The sequence below is a fragment of the Sorex araneus genome, chromosome 11 (assembly GCF_027595985.1).
Source record: "Sorex araneus isolate mSorAra2 chromosome 11, mSorAra2.pri, whole genome shotgun sequence".
Classification (NCBI taxonomy): domain Eukaryota; kingdom Metazoa; phylum Chordata; class Mammalia; order Eulipotyphla; family Soricidae; genus Sorex; species Sorex araneus.
Genome location: NC_073312.1, coordinates 55,641,202 through 55,664,485, shown reverse-complemented (window position 1 = coordinate 55,664,485; position 23,284 = coordinate 55,641,202). Strand labels below are relative to the sequence as shown.

The window sequence follows — 23,284 nt, the reverse complement described above, 5'->3', positions numbered from 1 at the left end:
AAATTGTATGTAGCAATCACATATTATGTTATTTTTTAGATAACATGATTATAATATTGTTAACATTTGTGGTTTGGATGTATACTACTAGGACACCTCCTCCCCCCAGAAATGCTTAAGACACCTTGCCATCACTGTCATTTTACTTCTAGTTCACCTTGTCATTTCCCTCACCTTTTTCTTCACTTCTTGATTCTTCGACCTTAGTTGTGTAACCCACGATGTCAGTGAGAAGGCTCAGAATGCTGGACCACATGCTTTGCACAGATCAGTCAACAGAACCTTATGCACTGCCAGGAACAACTTCCGAGCATTGAACTGGTAGTAGCATTGAAGGTTATGTCCCGAAAACAAAAACCAAATATTAAAATTATAATGACTGTTATTATGCGTAATTATTAAAATTAATGCATATAAAATACATAGTCATATAAGGGAATATATAAATATAAATCTACAGTTGTATCGTGTTTAACAACCAGTTTTAAATTAGGATGCTATTTTGTATGTTCTGGTATGTATAAATGGTAGTTCTAAATAAGTACCCCAATAGAAATAATATATAATAAAACAAAATTAGAGCAGTAAAAAACAAGCTGTGACTTATTTCTGTAAAAAGTTATGAACTATAAACCAAAATTTCACTAGTACATTTCTAAGCATTTTCGAATCCTAAAATCTCACTAATTGACTTAGTATAACTGCACTTGATATTTATGATCTTCTTATACAGCTGAAGAAAGTCTATTCTAATGTGAGATTATAACGTGTGTTATATATTAGCCACAGGGAACCCTTACCTTCAGCATGATCCATTGTATTTGGAATTTATTGCAAGCTAAGTTTTATTCATGCTACTAATAGTTGCAAAGGGAGCTAGAATATAGAGTGGCAAGTTTCAAGTGACCTGGTTATTTGTAATTTATGGATACTTAGCAGAACAGTTTGGGGAATAAATGCAAAATGCCTCTGACCTATTGACTTGAAAAGATTATAACCTTTCCATCCCAGTACTACTATACAGTATTAAATTAGACATTAAAATGGTTTTATAGATTCAACTTAACAGTATTTAGAAGATAAATTACTTTAGAAGAAAACAATTTATTTGATTATTTTTAATTTTTTAAAGGTTAATAGAAAAACATATTCTTATTTTCAACTATAATAGAAATATACAGGATCTATCTTTATATGTCCCCTAAAGCAAGCACTTAAAAACGGGTAGTAAGGATGGAGTTTAATTTAAATTCTTTACAGAAGAACATCCAAGAACTTTTCTTTGTAAGTATTCTTTAGACTCAACTGTACAGATTTCAATGATGGGATACATTTATAGAGTATTCTATTCAGTGACACAATAGACAAGTGAAAATACAGTATCTTAAAAACATTTGCTTCAAAATACATTTTTTGTTATTGTTGTGTCTGCTCTCTTGAACTACAGTGAACAGGCTAACAGATCTTTTAATAAGAGCCATTAAGATGCCTGGCAGATTTTTGTTTTAAACATGTTTTTAAATTTTATCACACATTTTTACAGTGTTCAAATTTTATATCCTATTTGCCAATAAAATATCACTTATCAATTATTCACATATTTTCTGAATCTCACACTGTTAATAAATATATGGTTTGTATTATTGTTTCAGGATCCTATTTCAATGTGAGCATATCAAATCATCTTTCAGCCAACAAAAAGTCATTACAATATTTTCACATGAATATTTATTGCAATTTATTATTTTTCTAATATGATTAAGGGGTTTTAATTATTGTTATAGAAGTGCATGATTTTTCACTATGGGTATTATTTTTTTTTACCTTAAGCCTTGTATTTTGACATGAAATGTATAAATATTTTTTCTGAGCACTTATGTGCATTAGCATTTCAAATTAGTGTTTTGTGTTCTTTGAAACTTTTGGATACACTGATAGACTTTTCCTACAATGATATTTATAGAGGAAGTTGTTCTGAAGGCCACTGAAAACGGTGGTCCCTGAGGGCCACTCTGGGGAGTACTTTGGGGTCATCAGACCATATTCGGAGGTGTTGGTGGGAAACATACGTAATTGCTGCTGAGTAGAGAAGCATGTGCTACCAAGGATCATCTAAGGGCTCATATGGAAAAGATATCTTCTCTGCCATTTGAACAACATCCCCAGACAGACTTCAGTTAAATTTCAATATGTTGAGTTGCCATATTATTTTTCATAGCAGTTAGATCATTTTAAATGCCAACTGTGAAGATATGAGGCTTTTGATTTCTCATTCTCTATTCTCAGCAATAATTCTCCTTCCTAATCTTTATTTAATAGATCATTCTCACATGAGGTAGCATGCCATTAAAGTTTTGGTTTACATTTATGCTACAATAGTGATGACAACATTTTTCCACTTTTCTTTGCCTTCTTTGATATAGTGCTCAGCTCTTCACCTCAGTTTTCTTTGGAGTTGTTTATTATCTTTTTTATTTTTAAAATTTTGTGAATTCTTGGAGCTGGAGCAATAGCACAGCGGGTAGGACAAGGCCAACTCGGGTTCAATTCCCAGCATCCCATATGGTCGGTCCTCTGAGCAATGCCAGGGATAATTCCTGTGTGCAGAGACAGGAGTGACCCCTGTGCATCGCCGAATGTGACCCAAAAAAGAAAAAAAAAGAAAAAAACTTGTGAATTCTGTATCATTTAGATCTTTGTTAGATACATCGTCTCCAAATATGTCTGCAATTTATTCATATGTCTCCTTTTCAGATATAGTGTTCTTTTGATGTTCACCATCAGCTTTATTTACTTGTGTTTGGGGCCACACTCCACTGTACTCAGGTCTTACTCCTGGCTCTGTGCTCAAGTGTCACTCCTAGTTGTGCTCAGAGGACCAATGGGGTGGTGACATGGATCAAACCTGGGTTGGTCATGGGCAAGGCAAATGTCCTATCCACTGTGCTACCTCTCCAAAGCCAAGCTCTAATTTTAAACATATTTTTACCTGAGATACAGAACTGAACATGAAAAGATTGTTACAATTTTTCATCGTTAAAATGTACAAAAGACCAACTTTTATGGATTAATATGATGGAAACACAGCACATTTTATATGTGATTACATAAATACATGAATAAAATACATAATTAACATAAGTTATATAAATAACAGGTGATTTAACAGTAATAGAAATCTTATATTTAAATTATTTTTTAAAAAAGATTCAATTTCTGCATTGCAGCCACCAATGAACATACACTCAATTGTGGTGCAAGTCCAGTGCATTAACAAGAAAGTGGGCACAGTTATTTACCATGAAGTTCGAATCGTGGTGAGAGACAGGAACGACAACTCACCCACATTCAAGCATGAAAGCTACTATGCCACGGTGAATGAGGTCAGTTTCTATCCTTTTTGTGTCCTTTTCTTAAATATGTGTAAATAATTGAGGTCATAAGTGTTTTGAAATAGTTTCTCTAAAATCATTGATTTAACTGCTTTTAACTATGAAGAATACATTGTAAGGGGTAGTGCTTTCTTATAGGATCTCTGTAATGTAAGTATCACCTTACTACATAAAAATGAATTATTAGTTAAAATACCAAAATATTTTAATAGATTATCATTTTCAAAGTTTATGGCATGAAACCACGCATATACTTATTAAGGTTTAGTAGGAGATACTTTCATATAAAATGTGGAACTAATGTTTTGCTGTCAGTGGAGGTAGCACTAACAAGCACTAACTAGGTAACAATTTTAGTCAGTAAATATTAAGATTCTATAAAAGTTGTTTCCTAAATGTCACAATCAACTGATAACATGCTCAAGAATTAAGTATAACTCAAAACTAAATTATTAAAACAAAAGTATCAATCATATAAAATTTTTAAAGTAATGCTAATACTTTTAATAAACACTTTTTGTTTGTTATTTTGCATTTTTTTTCTTTTAGAGTCAGGATCTATGAACCAAGGACACTCACTCTCACTTCTTCTTTCTCTCTATATATATATAAATGTATATATATTTATATGAACATTGTCTGGTCTTTGAATTGCTTTGTTTATTTCACTAAGAAAATAAATCTAAAATTCCTCAATATTATTTAGTATGTATATTTTAAACAAAAATTAATTAATTTTGATAAATTCATTTATTAGCTGGTATTTTGTATCTAAGAAAATTTTGTCTTAAATAATAATCTATAGGATAAATAAGAATTGTTTGGTTATAAAATATAGCACTGCTCTTTTTATATTTGCAGTTTAATATTATTTGAGATGTATTTTACTTATGTTAGAGTTATTCTGTTATTCTGTTATGACCTAAAAAAGTCCTTAGTAACATTTGTATGGAATCAAAAGAGACCCCAGCAAGCTAAAACTATACTGAAAAATAAGAAATTTGAAATATCTCATTGTCTAGTTTGGAACTGTACTATAAAACTATACTGAAAAATAAGAAATTTGGAATATCTCATTGCTTAGTTTGGAACTGTACTATAAAGTATGTACTATAGTGCTTGGCTCTGGCACTGAAATAAAGACAGGCTCTGCAATCAGTGGGTCAGATTCTAATACCCAGAAATAAAACTCCATATTTATGGACAATTAATTAACAATGGTACTGAGAACATGAAATGCAGTAAAGATGATTTCTTCAATAAATGATGCTGGGGAAACTAGATAACCATGTGTTGACAACTACAGCTGTATCTATATTTCACACCTTAAACAAAAGTCAATTCAAAGTGGATCACAGAACTTGAGATCCAGCTGGGAGCCAATAAGTTTATTGATGCAAATATATGAATGATACTCCAAGATTTGGACCTCCAGCACCTCTTTAGTTATCTGATACCACTGTCAAAACAAGAAAATCAAAAATAAACAATGAAACAATATCAAATTAAAGAGATTCTGCATGGCAAAAGAAACAAGAAAACTAACGTGTGGAAAAAATAGTCTCATTTAACACATCCAAGGGTCGGAATTCAGAATATATAGTATATACAGTACTTGCAAAGCTCAACAACAAGAGGAAGAAATCCAAAAATCTATCCAAAAATATGGGAACAGAAAATAAATAGCCACCTCTCAGAGGGAGATTGGCAGATGGCTGGTAGGCACATGAAAAAGTGGCCAGCATCATTAGCATTAAGGAAAGTCAAATCTAGATGACAATGATATATCATCTCACATCAGAGAGAATGGCACATATTAAAAATACTCAGAGCAAACTCTGCTGGTATGGATGGGGTGAAAAAGAAACCCTCATTTACAGATGGTGGGAATTTTGTCTGGTTAAACTTAACTGAAAAAACGGTATGGAGCATTCTCAGTAAACTTACAACTGAGCTGTCATATGACTCAGCAATTCCACTGTTGGATAACCAACCCCAGGAGAGAAACACTCATTTAGAAAGACATATGTACACTATTATTCATTACAGCACTCATTACAATAGCAAAGAAACGGAATCAACCTGTATGCCTAACATCTGATGAATGTATTATGAAGATGTGGTGTGTGCAATATTGTGCAACCACAAGAAATGATGAAATCTTGCCATTTGCTTCAACTTGGAACTGGAAGGTACCATGTTGAGTGAAGTAAGTCAGAAGGACAAACACAGGATGGTCTCACTTCTCAATGGTACATAAAATAACTGAATAAAGAAATGTAATGAAGTAAAAGTAGGATGCCTAGATCAACCCTGATCCAGAGTATAGAACAGAGAGGGACAGAGAAAGAAAGAAATCAACGGAGGGGAGGATGAAGAGAAAGTGAAGTAATGGGGAACAAGGATCAGGGACCTCAGTTATACCAGCGATATATGCTACCGGTATAGCTACTCAAAAACACTGAAAACATGACATCTAAACCACAACCATAGAAATTAGAAATTTGCCTGTAAAGGTGGCATTGGGACAGGAGGGGGGGAAGGTACAGAAAGGAGATGGGAAAAATGGTGGAGGAAGCTGACACTGGTGGTGGGACTGGTGTTGAAAAACTGTATACTTAAAAAGCCAAAATACAGAGAGGCCAATTAGTGTAATTAACCACATTAGATTATTATTCTAATGCTTTTAGATCTAGAGTACAATCTTTGAATTAAAACTTGTGTGAGTGAGGCCTGGAGCATAGCAGGTAGGGTGTTTTCCTTGTAGGTGGCCAACCGGAGTTCTATTCCTAGCATCCCATATGGTCCCCCAAGCACCATCAGGAGTAATTCCTGAGTGCAGAGCCAGGAATAACCCCTGTTATTCATCACTGGGTTTGACCCAAAAAGAAAAAAAAAAAACAGAGGCAAGGGGTGGAAAAGGGTGGTGGAGAATGGGCACTGGTGGAGGGATGGGTACTCCAACACTGTTTGCTTGAAACGTAATCATGAAAATTTGTAAGTCTGTTAAAAAAAAAAAAGAACTTGTGTGAGTACTAACATTTTCTAGTGATAAACTGATGATAAAATTATCTATTACCATCTACTTAAAAATTCTTTAATTGCATCACTCTCATATTAAGTATGTGTTTAATTTCTCAATATTCTTAAGGAAAGTGTCATTTATTTTCCTTGACACTGTCACTATATCACTGTCACTGTCATCCCGTTGCACAACGATTTGCTCGAGCGGGCACCAGTAATATCTCCATTTTGAGACTTGTTGTTACTGTTTTGGGCATATTAAATACACCATGGGTAACTTGCCAGGCTCTGCCATGCGGGCAGGATACTCTCAGTAGCTTGCTGGGCTCTCCGAGAGGGATGAGGGAATTGAACCTGGGTCGGCTGCGTGCAAGGCAAACGCCCTACACGCTGGGCTATCACACCAGCCAGTAACACTCTATTCACCTATATTTAAATAAAACCAGAGTACTATAATATGTGTGTGTTAGCACAGTGGTTAGGGTGTTTGCCTTGCACATGGGCAACCCAGGTTCCTTGACACACTTTTTAAATATTTTTAATTTTTTAATTATGTTACCATGAGATACGTAGTTACAATGTTGTACTTGGTCAGGTTTCAGTCACACAATGATCCAATACCCTCCACCAGTGGACCATTTCCCACCACCACCCCTAGTCCTTCTGCCTACCTCTATGGCTCTCTGGCTCTATGGCAGGCAGTTTACCAATATCCCAGTTTCTCTCACTTCATGCCCTGCCCCACAAATCTGCTTCTAAAGAAAAACATTTTTCTACTCTATCTTCCTTTATTTTTTTCTACCTTCCTTTATTCCTCCTTCGCTCCTTCCCTCTCTTCTTTCTCTCTCCCTCCCTCCCTCCCTCCCTCCCTCCCTCCCTCCCTTCCTTCCTTCCTTCCTTCCTTCCTTCCTTCCTTCCTTCCTTCCTTCCTTCCTTCCTTCCTTCCTTCCTTCCTTCCTTCCTTCCTTCCTTCCTTCCTTCCTTCCTTCCTTTTCTCCCTGCATCCCTCCCTCCCTCTCTCTCTCTATCCCCTTTCTCTCTCTCCCCTCCCCCTCTCTGTCTTTCTCCTCTCTCTCTATCTCTGTCTTTCTGTCTCTGTCTCTGTCTGTCTGCCTCTCTCTCTCTCTTTATCTCTCTCTCTTTCCTTCCTGGGCACTATGGTCTGCAACACAGATGCTGAGAGGTTCTCATGTTTGTTCCTTTATCTACTTTCATCATGCAGTTCCTATCCAGAGTGATCATTTCCAAATATTTGTCATAATCTTTGACTCACTTTTAAGGGCCTTGGCAGTTTTCCTTGGTGGTTCTGACATTTCTGCATTGCAAAACATGTTCGGAAATCCCCTGAAAATGAGTCTCTCTCTTGATATTAAATAGTAGAAGAGTTAGGAAATCATAAATAAATAGAGTATTTGAAATTAATAATTCAATAAAGAAATTTAAATCTTGGTATCAGTAGAAATAATTCATAAAATATTTGAAAACAGTTTTGTACACACAACTAATTCTAAATGACTTTTTATTGCATAAATCAATGTTTTGATTTGAGGTTTACACTTATATCATGTAAATGAAATATACTTTAAGTGTAACTCTGTTTTTAAACTAGAATAAGTTAATAGATTCTAAATTTATTAATCAGGAATGAATGAAATAATTGACAACATATATATTCACTGTCACTGTCATCCCATTACTCATCAATTTTGCTCGAGCTGGCACCAGTAATATCTCCATTGTGAGACTTGTTGTTACTGTTTTGGGCATATCGGATACTCCACAGGTAGCTTGCCAGGCTCGGCTGTGTGGGCAAGATACTCTCGGTAGCTTGCTGGGCTCTTTGAGAGGGGCAGAGGAATTGAGCCCAGGTCGGCATCATGCAAGAAAACGCCCTACCTGCTGTGCTATCGCTCCAGCCCACTGTGCTCATACAGAATGACATATAGTTATAGTAAATTTACTTCTAATATTTCTAGCAATGTCATTCTGTATGAGAATGTAAATTTACTATTAACTACTTAAGTGGATTACTAGTCGAGGAAAGAAGAAAGCGACACACCCTGGATGGGTGTGTCATATACATTAATATTTTAAAATGAGGAAAGGATATGTTAAAAATAGAGTATACATGAATAAATAAAAATTTATAAAGAAGTAAATTGAATGATTATTATTAAATTTACTCTGAAAATAAATGGAGAGTGCTCAAAATAAAAATATTATCAGACTAGGTTAAAAACATTAACCAATATAAGACAATTGACATAAGCCATATGTAAAAATAAATGAGTTAAATTATTTTAAATATAGAAAAGATAAATGCAGATATGCATGCAGTCCATTACTGTGCAAATGTTGTGTAACTTAACTTTCACCAGACAAATACATTTTCTGCCAAAAAATTATTGGCAGAGTATGAGAGAATATTCAAAATAATAAAGGTCAGTTTTCTAAAATGTTATAGGAATTATGAATTCAATTGCATTAAAAATAATGTATCCAAAATAAAGTATGTGTCAAATAATTGAAATCAATATATAAAATATAGTATTATGTATAATTTTAATTTTTTAATTTTTTTAATTTTAAATTTAAATTTTATTTTAAAATTTATGATGGTTCTAATAGTATTTCATTTCTCTGAATCTCTATTACCCTTATCAGAGAACTTTGCAGCCATGATAAAGATAATCTAAATTTATCGTAGGATTCTTATGGATTATCCTTTAATATGCAATCAAATTACAGGAGCCCTTACAGAAAATAACTTTTCTCTGGCAGGAGGCAAGGGAAGAGAAAATAAGAAATATTAAGTAGTATAGGGGAACAAAGAGAACCAAGAAATTGAAAGGGATTTAACCCACCTTGGATGACTTTGCAGATGAATGTTACCATAGGCCAGAGTACCTTCTAAAAGCTTTAAAGAAATCCAAACTAAGAGCTTCCAGAGAAAAAGGTTATACAACCCTACAAAGACAAAACTTAAAACTTAATACTATGGACATTTTCAGCTCATTCACATTATATTTGCAGACATGTGCATACCGATAAAGTGTTTTGAGTTACCTACCATATGCACTTTTTAATGAAATCAAGCAAAGTTCTACTACCATTTTTTTAAATTTCTCATTAAGAAAATAAACATATACAGTTTATTTAATGCTAAATTTTTCAAATTTTGTATATATTTGTTATTTGTATTGTTAAAATTTATCCCAAAGTTTCTCACGAACTGTTTTCTGGTGCTTATAATGTAAGAAGAAAGTTCTGGAAAGATAATATATGTTGTATAAGATTCATTCAGACACTAGTTACAGTGTGTGAGTTAATTTTTGTGTGTGAGTTAAGTGTTAATTTATAAAATGCGTGATAAATAGTGTTTCAATAAAAAGTCAGTTGAAACAAGGTTGTATAGCAATCAGCTGATGAGAATGTGACCAGAAATGTATACTCTTCTTATTTTCTGTCTCCAGCAAAATACAGTCCCATATTCCTCGTAGGATTAATGATTAAGTATTTAACTTAGTGTTTACAAGACTCTAAAAAACTTAGGCCATCTTGCTGACACAATCCACAGAGAAGTGGCAGGCATTCTGGTGAGCAACGCGGCCCGGACAATGCTCCGGACCCGAATCGGGGCCAGCAACACCGGGGGGACTGGAAGGAGAAGGTGCCACCAGCACACCTTCTCCAGATGGAACCCTGGTGACACTGAGCAGCAACTAACACGGCTCCAGGATTCGGGACTGGGACACATCCGAGCCGCGCGGACGCTAACGCGGACGCGCGACCTTTTCTAAAACCTGAAAACATACAATCTTTGAATGGAAAACTAATTATCAAATGCCTCCTTATTAGGGTTATCTTGTTTGGGGATATAACTCCCACAACAATAGTGAGTTTTGTGTTGAAATATGGAACGTAATCAAGGTGAAGAGAAAATAAAGTGAAATTCATCGGTTATACAGTTGGGGTGGGGGGCGGGGAGTATACCCGGGATTTTGGTGGTGGAATATGGGCACTGGTGAAGGGATGGTGTTTGAATACGGTATAACTGAGACATAAACCTGAGAACTCTGTAACTTTCCACATGGTGATAAAATTTTTAAAAAAATAAAAATTAAAAAAAAACTTAAGTAACACATATAATAAAAAAATTAGAAACTATATTAATTTGGATACAAGTCTTCTGTTACAAAAATATTAGGAGTAAAATTAGTAAGATTATCTGGAGCATTGCTTATTATTTGTACATTATCTTTAGTTGTTATGAATCACAAGACAAGCATGCTTCACTTTTATTTACATTCATATATGACTTTTTACGTATATTTTAAAATATATAAACATTTTTCCTTTTCTGTAAAATTTTGTATTTGTATTTACTTATGCATTGTGTTTACTTCCTGATTTCTGTATAATGGCATTTGTGGAAAACATAAGAACTAAATGAGTGATACCCTCAGGCAGTTGCCCAAGTTGATGATCATCTCATGCATACAATGCCCTTCACAAAACCGAATATATATTTCTGAATCTTTCTGAAATGTTAAAGGGCAGAACATGGCCATCTGTATGGCAGATGTGCCCTGAAAACTTTGAATAATAATGTAGAGGACAACAAAGAATATAATAAAATCTTAAATCATGAATAGAATTTTGCCCCATATAATGCTCAAAAATTTGCAAAGTCCATTTGCCTTTATTTCACAGTAAAAATAAAGTGATATATGCATACATATTTCTTATTTGTCTCCACAAAGATATTGTGATTTGTATACAATTTTATTGGGTAAAAAAGGGAATTTAATTAAAGGTTGAATTGGACTATTTTTAAACATTGTGTTGGCCCACTCTCTTTTGCTTCTTTGCACCTGGTGTAATCCATTTCTAAGGCCTTGTTAATCTTGTTTGTCATGCCCAAAGTGCTTTATCTCATTTTCTTATCTACTTCTTTTATATTATCATCAAACATTGTAAAACATAACATGTATATGAGTGCATCTAAGTGGTTGATTATGAAAGAATGTGTTTATTTCTATTAGCCATTTTATATTACATTTTAGTTTTATGTGTATGAGAAACTGTTTCATTATTCTGGTAGTAAAAATGAATGGATTTCAACAATCTGTGCTACTATATTTGCTTTAGATGTACAGCTATAGAGGAGCGCTCTATTTAGACTAGCGTATGCAAATGATGAAATAATGATTTAGTATACTACCTGAGATATTTACTGTCAACAATTAAGGATCACACTCGAAGTTGAGGGGAGAATCTTAAAACAACTAAACTGAAAGCATAACTTTAGACAATGCCATTCAAGAAATAGGTCAAATCCTACTGCAATTGTACTTGTGCATTCTGCTTTCAATTTAAAAGAATTGTGAATTCAAAGACCTATAAGTCCTCATAAAATGAGTTTATCAATATTTTTAAAAAGTTACAGTAGATAAGATCTAGAAACAACCCAAGTACAATACATGAGTAGATAAATGAGATTATATTTATATAAATGTTATATGTATGTATCATGTAAATGTATATGCATATATACATATATATGTACATATATGTGTATATTTATACATATACACATATGTATATATCTATATATATAAATGTCTTAGGATCTGATTTTAGAAAATATGAATTCTTGCACTTTCCTACACCATGAATGGAACCAGAGGTGTCATGCTAAGCAAAGTATACCTGAAGATAAGAATAATAAGGGATGGTGTCACTCATATGTATTATAAATAAATAAATCAAAGGAAGAGACAATAATCAATATGAACAATTTCTTATAATAAAAAATATAAACAAATTCTGACCACAATACTGAGGGTACTATTTGGTAAGAGCATAATAATTGTGTCCAGTTATTTGTGGTATAGGAATATTGGGATGGGTGAGGTAACAGTGTGTCCTTAAAATATTAATATGTATACTTCTGCAAACCAACAGTACCTGAATAAAATACAATTTACATTAAAATAAAATAAATATGACAAAATTATTGCATATAATAAAAAACTTGAAGTCCTGTTTCAAGATCATCTATAGCCTCTGTATGGTATCATTACTGAAATAAACCTTATTATCTATTTCCACAGCATAATAGTTTCTATTTTCCATTCAAACATAAAAGTTAATAACATCTATGCTATCTAATAGTTCCCTGTAGGTATCTCAGATTCAAGTCATTGAAATATATAAGTAAATGAGACTACTTATTTTATTCATTCTCAGACAACATATTTCTAAAGAAATTGCATTGAAATTTCAATTAAACATGGGAAAAAATTCACAGTTCTGGTGTCAGTAATAATGTCTTTACGGACACAATTCTAATAGTAAAAGAATTAAAACAAAAATAAACAGTGAGGACTACTTAAAAAATGTTTCTTCACATGAAAATAAACTATCAGTAAAATAAAGACATCCTGCTGAACAGAAAATTATATTTGCACATAAAACCAAAAGGGGGTTATGTTTATTAAAAACTTATAAAACTCAATGTGAGAAATAATTTTGCCAAAAACTGGCAGAAGTGATTAACTGATGGTTCTTCAAAGCAGATATACAGATTTCCAATAACCATGTGAAAAAATGCTGATTGCCACTGATTAACAGGGCAACACAAATCAAAATTTTAATGAGATATCACCTCATAGCTGAGGAGAATAACTTATATCACAAACAGCAAAAGCAATTATTGCTTACAAACATATTAAGAAAAAATATCCTCACGTTTTTGGTTGGGGTATAAACTAGTCTACTTTATTTGGAAATCAGTATGGATATTTCATAAAAATATGAAACTCCCCAAAAATATGAAACTCCCACTCTCAAAAAAACACAACAGACTTGCCACATGATCAGTCAGTTCTAATTTAAATATGTGAGGAATAAAGGACAACAATTTGAAATAATCTATATACACCTATGTTCATTGAAGCAATATTTTCACTATAACAGTCAACATTAGAAACAACTAGAGGTCCAATTACTGTTGAGGTAATAAAGACGTTATATATATGTTATATATATATGTTATACATATGTATGCACAATGGAATATGGCTAAGATGTAAGGAAAGATGCAAACATGTCATTTGTGAAAACATGGATGGGATTGGAAAATGATATGCTACAGGAAGTAAGTCAGAAGTGAATAAGGGTATTTTGCTGATCTCACTGTTGGGGCATAAAGAAACAAAGCAAGGAAGCACACAATCCAAATATAACCTCTGGTTCAGGTTATAGAAATAGATTTAAGAATAAAGAGAATATAGGAGATGCACAATATGGAAGAAATCAAAAAAAACTGAGGTATTGGAATATGGGTACATTTATGGTGACAACCTGATTTAAAACAGGTGGGAGAAAACATTCCTGAAACATTGACAATATTTGAAACTATTGCTTTCTAAACAAGTAATTAATTTTAAATACATTGAAATAGTGCTATTAAAATATTTGTTTTATAAACACCTATGATATGGTAACAAATCTGTGTATTTATTACTTCAATAAATAAGATTTGGTATGCCATCATTTTTATTTATTCCTGATATTTTCCATTTATTTTCTTTTTTTTGAAGGTAAATTTTGCTCAAAATTTGATAAACAAATTCTTATTATACTAAGGTTGCTAATTTTATGGCAGTTGAAGTGAATATATTCTCAATAATTTTCTAATAAAAAATAACACTATCTTAGCATATTGATTTACAATGCACTTTAACAACAAAATATTTAAACAAAATAACGTGCCCCACTTGAAATGTCTTTTTTTAAAAATTTTTATTGAATCACCATGTGGAAAGTTACAAAGTTCTCAGGCTTATGTCTCAATTATACAATATTCAAACACCTATCCCTTCACCAGTGCCCATATTCCACCACCAAAAACCCCAGTATACCCCCCGTCCCCGCTCCCCTACCCCCAGCTGTATAACTGATGAATTTCACTTTATTTTCTCTTTACCTTGATTACGTTCCATATTTCAACACAAAACTCACTCTTGTTGTTGGAGTTTCCCCCCAAGAAAAACAGTCCTACTACCAAGGAAGCATTTGATAATTAGTTTTCCATTGCTGAGAATGAAGAGATATGTCGCCCCACTGCTCCAAGTACATAACTCTTTTTTTTCCTTTTTCCTTTTCCTTTTTTTTTTCCCCTTATCCCCCTTCCCGCACCTCATAGTATGGTGGACACCACGCCTCGTTTCTCCCTGAAAATGGGAAACAACCAGGAAAGAGGGATATTTCCTCTTCTCAGCCAGTATGGGGTTGTTGCTTAGTTCACAGTCCAGAGAAATGGCTGCTACTTTAATAACCTTCAATATTTCAACAAAAACTCACTGTTATTATTTGGAGTTTCCTCCCCAAGTCAGACCTGTTAAAAAGGAACCCTTTCACATTGCTGACAATTACAGTTTTTAAGTCGCAGGGATGCTGCGGTTTTGGATTTCTGTATAAAGTTCAGGGAAAATTCTGCCAGAAATTGCATAGCCCAGCTCACAGTCCCAGTGCATTGCCATAAGAAGTCTCTGGAATTAAAGTCTTTAGGCGCAGAGGGTCCGCTTCACTCTTAGCAGCTCCGAATTTATCTGGGCCTAGGGCATGCCGGTTACACCCACTTCCCATGATTCCCTAGGAGCTCCAAGTGTAAAAACCGTATACCTCTGGGTTAGGAGTCTTAGAAGGTGGCTCCTGCCATGTGGATGTTGCTGTCGCTGCCATTTTCCATGCAGGAGGACAGGGTGGGGAGGAAAGATCCACCTCCAGGCAGTACGGAGTTGTAGCCCAGCTCACAGTCCCAGTGCATTGCTATAAGAAGCTGCGCTGGATGCCCAAATGTGTTAGGTTTCTGGAATCAAAGTCTTTAGGCACAGAGCGTCCTGCCATCATTTTAATGGATTCAGAATTACAAATATCGTGTTATGTATGCAAGTATTGAAAAATGAGATCTATATTTCATTGAAGATGGAGGTGCAAGTGGATTCTGTAATTTCTTACTTATTTTCATGACAGAAAGAATGCCAGCATTTTGTTAAAATTAGTAAGACAGGTTAACAGTAACAGCAATTCAAGCTCTTCTTGAAATACATAGAAACATAGATACATGATAAAAATTTACAAAATGTATATCCTCCAAAATAAAATAATCTCTGCTCTATAGAGTCCTAGTGATTTTGTTTACAAATATTACTTTAACAATGCAAGCATTTAATAAAATGCAAAATAAAAACACCACAAAAAATCACCATATTCTGATTTGTTTTGGGCAATGCTGTGTATGTGCTCCTTTGTTGAGAGTTGATTTGAAATGTGCTTGAACATATCAAATTAAAGCATGAGGACTAGAGACTCTAGCTATAGGCATCCAACAGGTATAAGTCCTATAGACAAGAAAAACTATTTTTCTCCTAGAGATCAATAAAAAAGAAATAAAACAAAACTGGACACTTAGTCTAAAAGCTAATATTATTATTGTTCCCTCTTATTGTTGCTGTTTAGTCTAAAATGAAAAGATAGGACTAACTTTCCAATTTCTGTCACATAATGACTCTATTCAACTATTAAAGCATCACTTAAGAAATGTCCCCTCTTCTCTACTCTGATTGAATATCTATTGTCTCAAACCTATCTTCCTAAAATTTGCGATTGCATATAATTGCCAACCTGGGATTTCCTGGTCTCTTAACTTGGTTTTGGATTTTAAAGAAACTAACTTTCTCAAGCAACATAAATTCTCATGTATAGATAATTTGAAACCTCAACTTTTATTAAGGAAGAAGAGGAAATAATTTTTCTACACAGGTACTGATGATAATTAAGTATTCTAAAGGTGCTTTACACAGAATCAAGGCCATTTGTTTGTTTACACAAAACAAGGACTGAGATTTTGAGATGTTTTAAGCCTTTACAAGATCAGTTCTGTAACATTTACAAGTGTTATTTAAAAAATGCTTCAGAGCTGTGGTTGTGGGGAGCTGTTTACTCTTCTTTTGTTTAGTAAGAGGCTAATTTTTATAGTGTCACTACTGCTATGCCCATGATGAAATTTTATTTGAAGTGATTTCTTTCATTTATTTTTCAGCTTACTCCAGTTGGTACCACAATATTTACAGGATTTTCAGGAGACAATGGAGCTACAGATATAGATGATGGTCCAAATGGACAGATAGAATATGTTATTCAATATAATCCAGATGATCCGGTATGTAAGTGCCTCTTAACAATGTGATTTCTTCAAAAGAATTAAAATTATATTTACTGATATATTACTGTAGTATTATTCACCTCCCAAAACTATATTCATTCTAGTAATAATCATTACTAGAAAAAATCTAAAACTTGTACTTTCAAACTTGCATTTGACTTTTAGAAGCTAGTTTTGTTATATTGGTAGTTAAAAATTTAAATTTCTGGGGTTGGAGTGATAGCACAGCGGGTAGGGCGTTTGCCTTGCATGCGGCTGACCTGGGTTCGAATCCCAGCATCCCATATGGTCCCCTGAACACCACAAGGGGTAATTCCTGAGTGCATGAGCCAGGAATGACCCCTGTGCATTGCAGGGTGTGACCCCCCAAAAAATTAAATTTCTTTCAAGACATTAGGCATGTTTTATCATAGCATGACATTTTTTCTTAATTTCTGTCTTATTTTAGACTTCTTAGCATTCTAAATAAATTTCTGGAGATGATATAATCAATGCAATATATATGTGTCATAAAACTACCACTGCCAGTTCAAAAAGACAATTTTTCTGGTGATCAAAATTCTCATATATCCAATGCCCTTCTGACACACCCCACCACATAGCACTGTATCACTGTCATCCCGTTGCTCATTTATTTGCTCTAGTGGGCACCAGTAACATCTCCATTGTGAGATTTGTTATTGTTTTTGGCATATTGAATATGCCATAGGTAGCTTGCCAGGCTCTGCTGTTCCGGGATACTCTCAGTAGCTTGCTGGGCTCTCTGAGAGGGGTGGAGGAATCAACACCATGTCTGCTCATGCAAGGCAAACATTCTACCCTCTGTGCTATGGCTCCAGTCCGCATAATGAAATATAAAATACTCAAGAGCACAAAATGTCTAGCTATAGACCATTTTGTTTTGTTTGGGGGACCATCCCCAAGTTACTTCTGAGTGATTACCAGAGCATTGTTGCTCTTTAAGATATTGGGGATCTAAGTAGGTACTGGGGATTGAACCCAGACTTCCTGCATACAGACCATATACACTAGCTCTTTGAACCACATTCCTGACCCAAGGTATATGTTTTGTATATACTTTCTTTTTAATTAACAATAAGCCACAACATTGTCTTCGGGCAGGGCTGGTGGGGGGCTGGGGTGCTGGCTAAGTTGCTAGTTAAGTTGGATCACATCTGCTTGTGCTCTGTGCTCAGGGGATCACTCCTAGTGGTGAGTAGGGAACCATAGGTGGTGCCAGTGATCAAACTGAGTCAGCCTCATTCAAGGCAACTGCTTTAACCTCAGTCCTATGTCTCTTGCCTTCTTAATTGCTTTTGAGGCAATGCTATTTACTTTCATAACAGAGATTAAAATATTTTATTAAATCTAAAGCTAGTGGTGTTGTCTACAACTCCTCCCTTAACTTTTTTACCCTTTTGCAGCTTCTATAATGTCCCAAAACATAGTTCCAAAATCAATTTTAAGAGAGTTACTCTAATGAATGCTTTTCTTATACATTTAACATTAAGAATGTAAGGTGGAGGCTAACAATGTCATTATTTTAAAATTTGTGATTCTTACCAATACTTCAAAGCAACATCAAATATGTGTTATGTGCAAAGACTGAGAGCTCACAAAAGATTTATCACAAACTCATTATAAAAAATTAGTGAGTTGTGATTAATTTAACACACTTTATTCTCATTAATCATTTTGTAATAGAGTACCTACTCCAAAAGAGAGAACATAGTCTCAGTGGTTAAGTGATTTGCCTGATATTTCAGCAACTGCTAAGCTATAGTCGGGACAGCAACTTATGTGTAACACACACACCACTCCTAGTTAACTGCATTCTAATAAAATAGTTGGCAGTTACCTCAAGCTTTTTCAAATTTTTTGAACAAAAAAAAAGAACACTAGAGAAAAATTTGGGAAAATTGTGGGGGTTTTTTACCCTAAAAACTATGCCTGGACACGTTTGTTTGTGATCAAAGGCACCAACAAGATGTGAAGACCAAGAGAATGTACCAGAAAAGGACAATATGCGTGAAAGGCATATGATAGACACCGTGGGCAGGGTATTTCCAGTGGAAATTGGAAAACAGCTGATTGTACTTTCCACTCCTAAACATTTTTTTTTCTTTTCTCTTTAGTTTTGTTTTCTGGTTTTGTTTTTGGAAAGTTGAGGATTTGGGTTTGTGGGGCACACACAGAAGTGCTCAGTGTTTACTCCTGGCTTGATTCAGGGTTCCAGGAATCAAACCTTGGTTGTTGTTCCTCACCCACTGCACAGTCACTCTGTCACTGACAATTTTAAAATAATTTTAAGTACATGACATGTTTCCAGTTTATGTTTTTGGAAGGCCATTTCCTATTCTTTCATGTTTACAGTTGAAACAACAAGCTAGCAAGTATAGATTGCTCAGGTCACATATTTTAGATATAACATTGTGCTAATTTAAAAAAAATAGAAAGTTAATATGCAGTGTGAGGAAATGCATGTTATTTTTGGAGTATCTTTTATGTTATCTTTAAGTATCTTTTAAGTATCTGTTATATCTTTTACTTTAGTAAAACTAAAACTCTTTGCTTCTTGTGTACTAATTCCTTATGTCTTCCCCTTTTATGGTTTTGTGAGTTCATCATCAATTTTAAATCATACCTTTTTTTTTCTTTTTAGAGATTGGTTAAACTATTTAGTCAGATTCATTTCCTAAATCACCAAATGGGAAAATATATATTTTAGCAAAATGTAACTGCTGTGGATAAAGGATGACACCCTCTGAACATAGTTCTGATGCTTTGTTTAGTCTTTTGTTTCTGGACTCCCAAATGCTTTAATGGCCCGGGAGCGTTGATCAGAAACAACTATGACTCAATGCAAGGGCCTGAGAGAGGATGCCGTGCTCCTCAGGCCTCAGGAGAACTCTGTCACCTGTCGTATATAAAGTAATATTGTAGGGAAACAACAAATACTTGGAGACAATGAAAATTGAGAATTAGTCTTTAATAGGAAGCATATCACTTGGCAAAATGGGGGAGAGGAGACAGGACACTAGGACATGGTGGAGGGTGTGGTGTCAGAATGTGTTTGCATTAAATCCTGCCAATATCAAGATTGTAAATCACAATGCCTAAAACAAAATTAGCAAAATATAAAGACAAAGTGGACTCTATGTACAAAGTATCATTTTCCCTTCAGTGTCAATAAAAAATGATTTTCAGAAAAAAATTACAATTCCCTGAAGGGCAGCGTAACAAAGCACAATTGTTGACCTTTATAAAATATGCAGAGAGGGCCAGAGAGATAATACAGTGTGTACGGTACTGGACTTGCACTCAAACTACCAGGGTGCAATCCCCAGCACTCCATATGGTCCCCTGAGATTTCCAGAAGTGATTCCTGAGTGCAAAACTAAGAGTAAGCCCTGAGCACAAGTAAGTGTGCCTTCCCTCAAAAAAAAAAAAAGAAAAGAAAAGAAAAGGTGAATAAGAAGGTGAAATTTGCTATGTTAAGTCACCATATTTAGCATTTCGTACCATCATCATAGCTTATTATTTCTTGATTTATGTATTTTTACAAATAATTAGTAAACCCAACATTACTAAAGGCTATAATGAACTACTTCTATATTCATCACAGTCATGATATATTTACATAATAAAGTAATATAACATAAGGTATTTAACTCATTTTAATAAAGCAAGATACAAAATAAAAATAGGTCAGAATTTACCATATAATTCATAAAGATTTTCACTTGGGGAAGTTTATCTTATATAAAATATTATTTTATAATAGATATTATAACCCATATTCATATTTCAGGTAATAAAATAGATATCTTGGCATTTTAAAATCCATTGTTTGCGACATTGATCAAATGAATTTATTGTACTATTTTCTTTCTTAATTTAAATTTGTTTCTCAATAATTTATTTATTCATTTATTTTTGATCTTTTGTATTTTTTATAGTTAGATGGTTACACTAATGCCAAATGGTATTGGTGTACACAATTTTGCAACCCATAGCCACCAAAGTGCCCACAACCCTCTACCTATAACGTAATCTTTTTAAAAATGCCAAAATTGAGGCCAGAGTGATAATGTAGTGGGCGAGACACTGTTGTGTATGTAGTTAACCCTGACTTCAGTTCCTAGTATCCTATATGGTCCCCTTGGACCCACCAGGACAGATGACTGAAGCCCTGAGAAACTGTACAACCTGGCCCTCCAAAAACCAAAAATAAAGCAAATACAATGCCAGACTTAAGTGATGTTTCCTCAGCACGTTAAGTGTTTTAGTAAAATTGATGCAGAGAAAACTGATGATAAAACCCTTGCAAGCAGTCTCCAGTGAACTAAGTTAAGCAATACGGTGTTTGGAATTACTACTTCTGCCCCCTTAGGAAAACACGATGGGGATTTAGGCTATATGAGTGGGAAGCTTCTTTCTTGAAGGTATTAAACAGAAGTTTTAGTATGTGGTATTATTTTTGTATTTTTACCCTTCTGAGTAGTTTGTCCTTCTCAGTAATATAATTGAATCACTGTGGCTTTAAGAGAAAGGAGAAAAATGTAAGATATAATCTCTTTTGTAAGGTGTTAAACCTGAAATAAATTTGTTTTTTCTGAATTGAAAATTTAGGAACAAGGTTAAATGAAAAAGATTTTAATAAATCATCAGTCTGATTTGGTCAGCATATAATTCAGTCTAAATTTCAGATATGATCAGAATATTGTAGACTAAACAAAAATACATTTTCTTACATTTAATTAAGCTACTAAGATCTCATACTGTATTACTTTTGCAATGAGGTAAATTATAACATGAGGGCTCTTGGTTTCATAAAATCATTTATTCATAATACCCAGTATAATGATTTTATAATGAATAAAGTTCTTTTTGTGTAAAACAGGTCAAGGACTAGAGATTGTATAGGGGTGACCAACACTGTCTGTTCTTTGACACCCCAAGCACTGTAAAGAGTGATCCCCGAACACATATGGGTGTGTCACAACAAAATCCTGCCCCTCCCCCAAAATAAAACTAACAGCTATTTCTGATCTCTCTTTTAGGAACTTAATAATTTACAAGATAGTATATTACTCAGTTCTGATCATCTTCTCTGTTGATGAACTAAACTGTAGAGATAAAAATAAAGAAATAGAATGTGAGAGGGCATCATCTATTTCACGATTCCATCCCACTTCAAAAATGAATTCCCATAGACCACATTGACAGTATACTGGTAGCACTTGTCTGGCCAACCTGGGTCCAATCCCCAGCACATATATTGTTCCCTGAGCCCTGCCAGGTATCAGTTCTGAGCAGTTTTGGTGTGGCCCCCAAATCAAAACAAACCAAACAAAAATTTAACACACACACACACACACACACACACACACACATCTACCTTTCTTTCATTCTTCCTTCTCCCTTTTTTCCATTTGCTTTATTCTTCCTTCATTTACTCATCTTCACTTTCTTCTCTCCCTCTTCTTTCTGCTGGTTTGTTTTTTTCCAACTACACAAAATAATTTTATGTGAGTTCCAAGAAAACAAGGGTATGGTGGGGTGTCAGAAACTCAAGAGTTCATTGGCCAGGAGCCGCCTCCTCCCCAGGCTCGATCATGACAGCAGCTATGGGCAGGACCAGGGAAATGGAGAAACTGGGACACAGGCTGATCATCAATCAGTTTATTTCTCTCCCTTCCCCCTTGTTATCTGATCTCCTCATGGCACAATCATAGCCGTAGTTTTGCTTATGCTCCCAGTCATCATAGTTCCATCATCCTAGTCTCCTCATAGACTTCAAAGTCCTCTCCTTCGTTACCCCTTCCTTGTCTCATAGAACTCTACTTCCAGTCATCATCGTCATCTAGTCCTCCTTCTAATCCCGAAGTCCCCAAGTCCCCAAAATCTCCAAAGGCTCCATTCTCCTGCTCTACTCTTCAATGTCTCATCTCCTTACCTCTTACAGCATAGTTAGATAGCAATCATGAGGGTGGGGTCACACAAAGCTGGGGTTGGACATTATCATAGCAACAAATAGAGGTAAAGCCACTCCTTCAGGAAATTAACTCAAGGACAAAATCTCATTTGAGGTTCCGAACTCCAGATTATGAGGACTTCTGCCTAAGAGTAGGATTCCATCCAGGATGTATTGCTTTTTTCCGTTCCTCAGCTAGTAATCCATCTACACAATCATAGTAAATTTACTTCTTATTATATTTCTAGTCATTTTGTATGAAAACAGTAAAATATATATTAAGCTTAATGGTTGGCTCTTCCTAGGGACATCTCACCATATATTCCAGACCACAGTCCTCAGGCCAGGTTAGTTTTTCCTAATCCTAGCAGGGTCCTTATTCAGTTCTTTTTGGGTCATGACAGAGTTTGTCCATGACCATGCTCTTAACTTATTATACTTAAGGAGCTTAGCTTGTCTCCTTTCAATGACAGGGTTGCTTACAGCTTATCCTTGGTTCACCCAATCTCTTCATAAGGACCCTGCTCTTGGAGTGCTAAGAACTAAGAGCAACTGAAGCTTAAGTAAAGTAAATATGGATGCCAGGAGTAAATATTATTTTGGAGTCAATTAACTCCCATGTTATAAAGCATAGCATAAACTATCTTCCTGTGCCTA

General features: G+C 34.5%; 1 protein-coding gene across 1 annotated transcript in view; it reads left to right on the top strand.

The window, feature by feature from the left end:
• Positions 1-23,284, top strand: part of PCDH15 (protocadherin related 15) — a 1,456,321-nt gene that overhangs the window by 1,047,278 nt on the left and 385,759 nt on the right. Inside the window, exons 7-8 of the mRNA XM_055118856.1 lie at positions 3,228-3,383; positions 16,528-16,647. Coding sequence (XP_054974831.1) covers positions 3,228-3,383; positions 16,528-16,647 — 276 coding nt within the window. The remainder of the gene's footprint in view (positions 1-3,227; positions 3,384-16,527; positions 16,648-23,284) is intronic.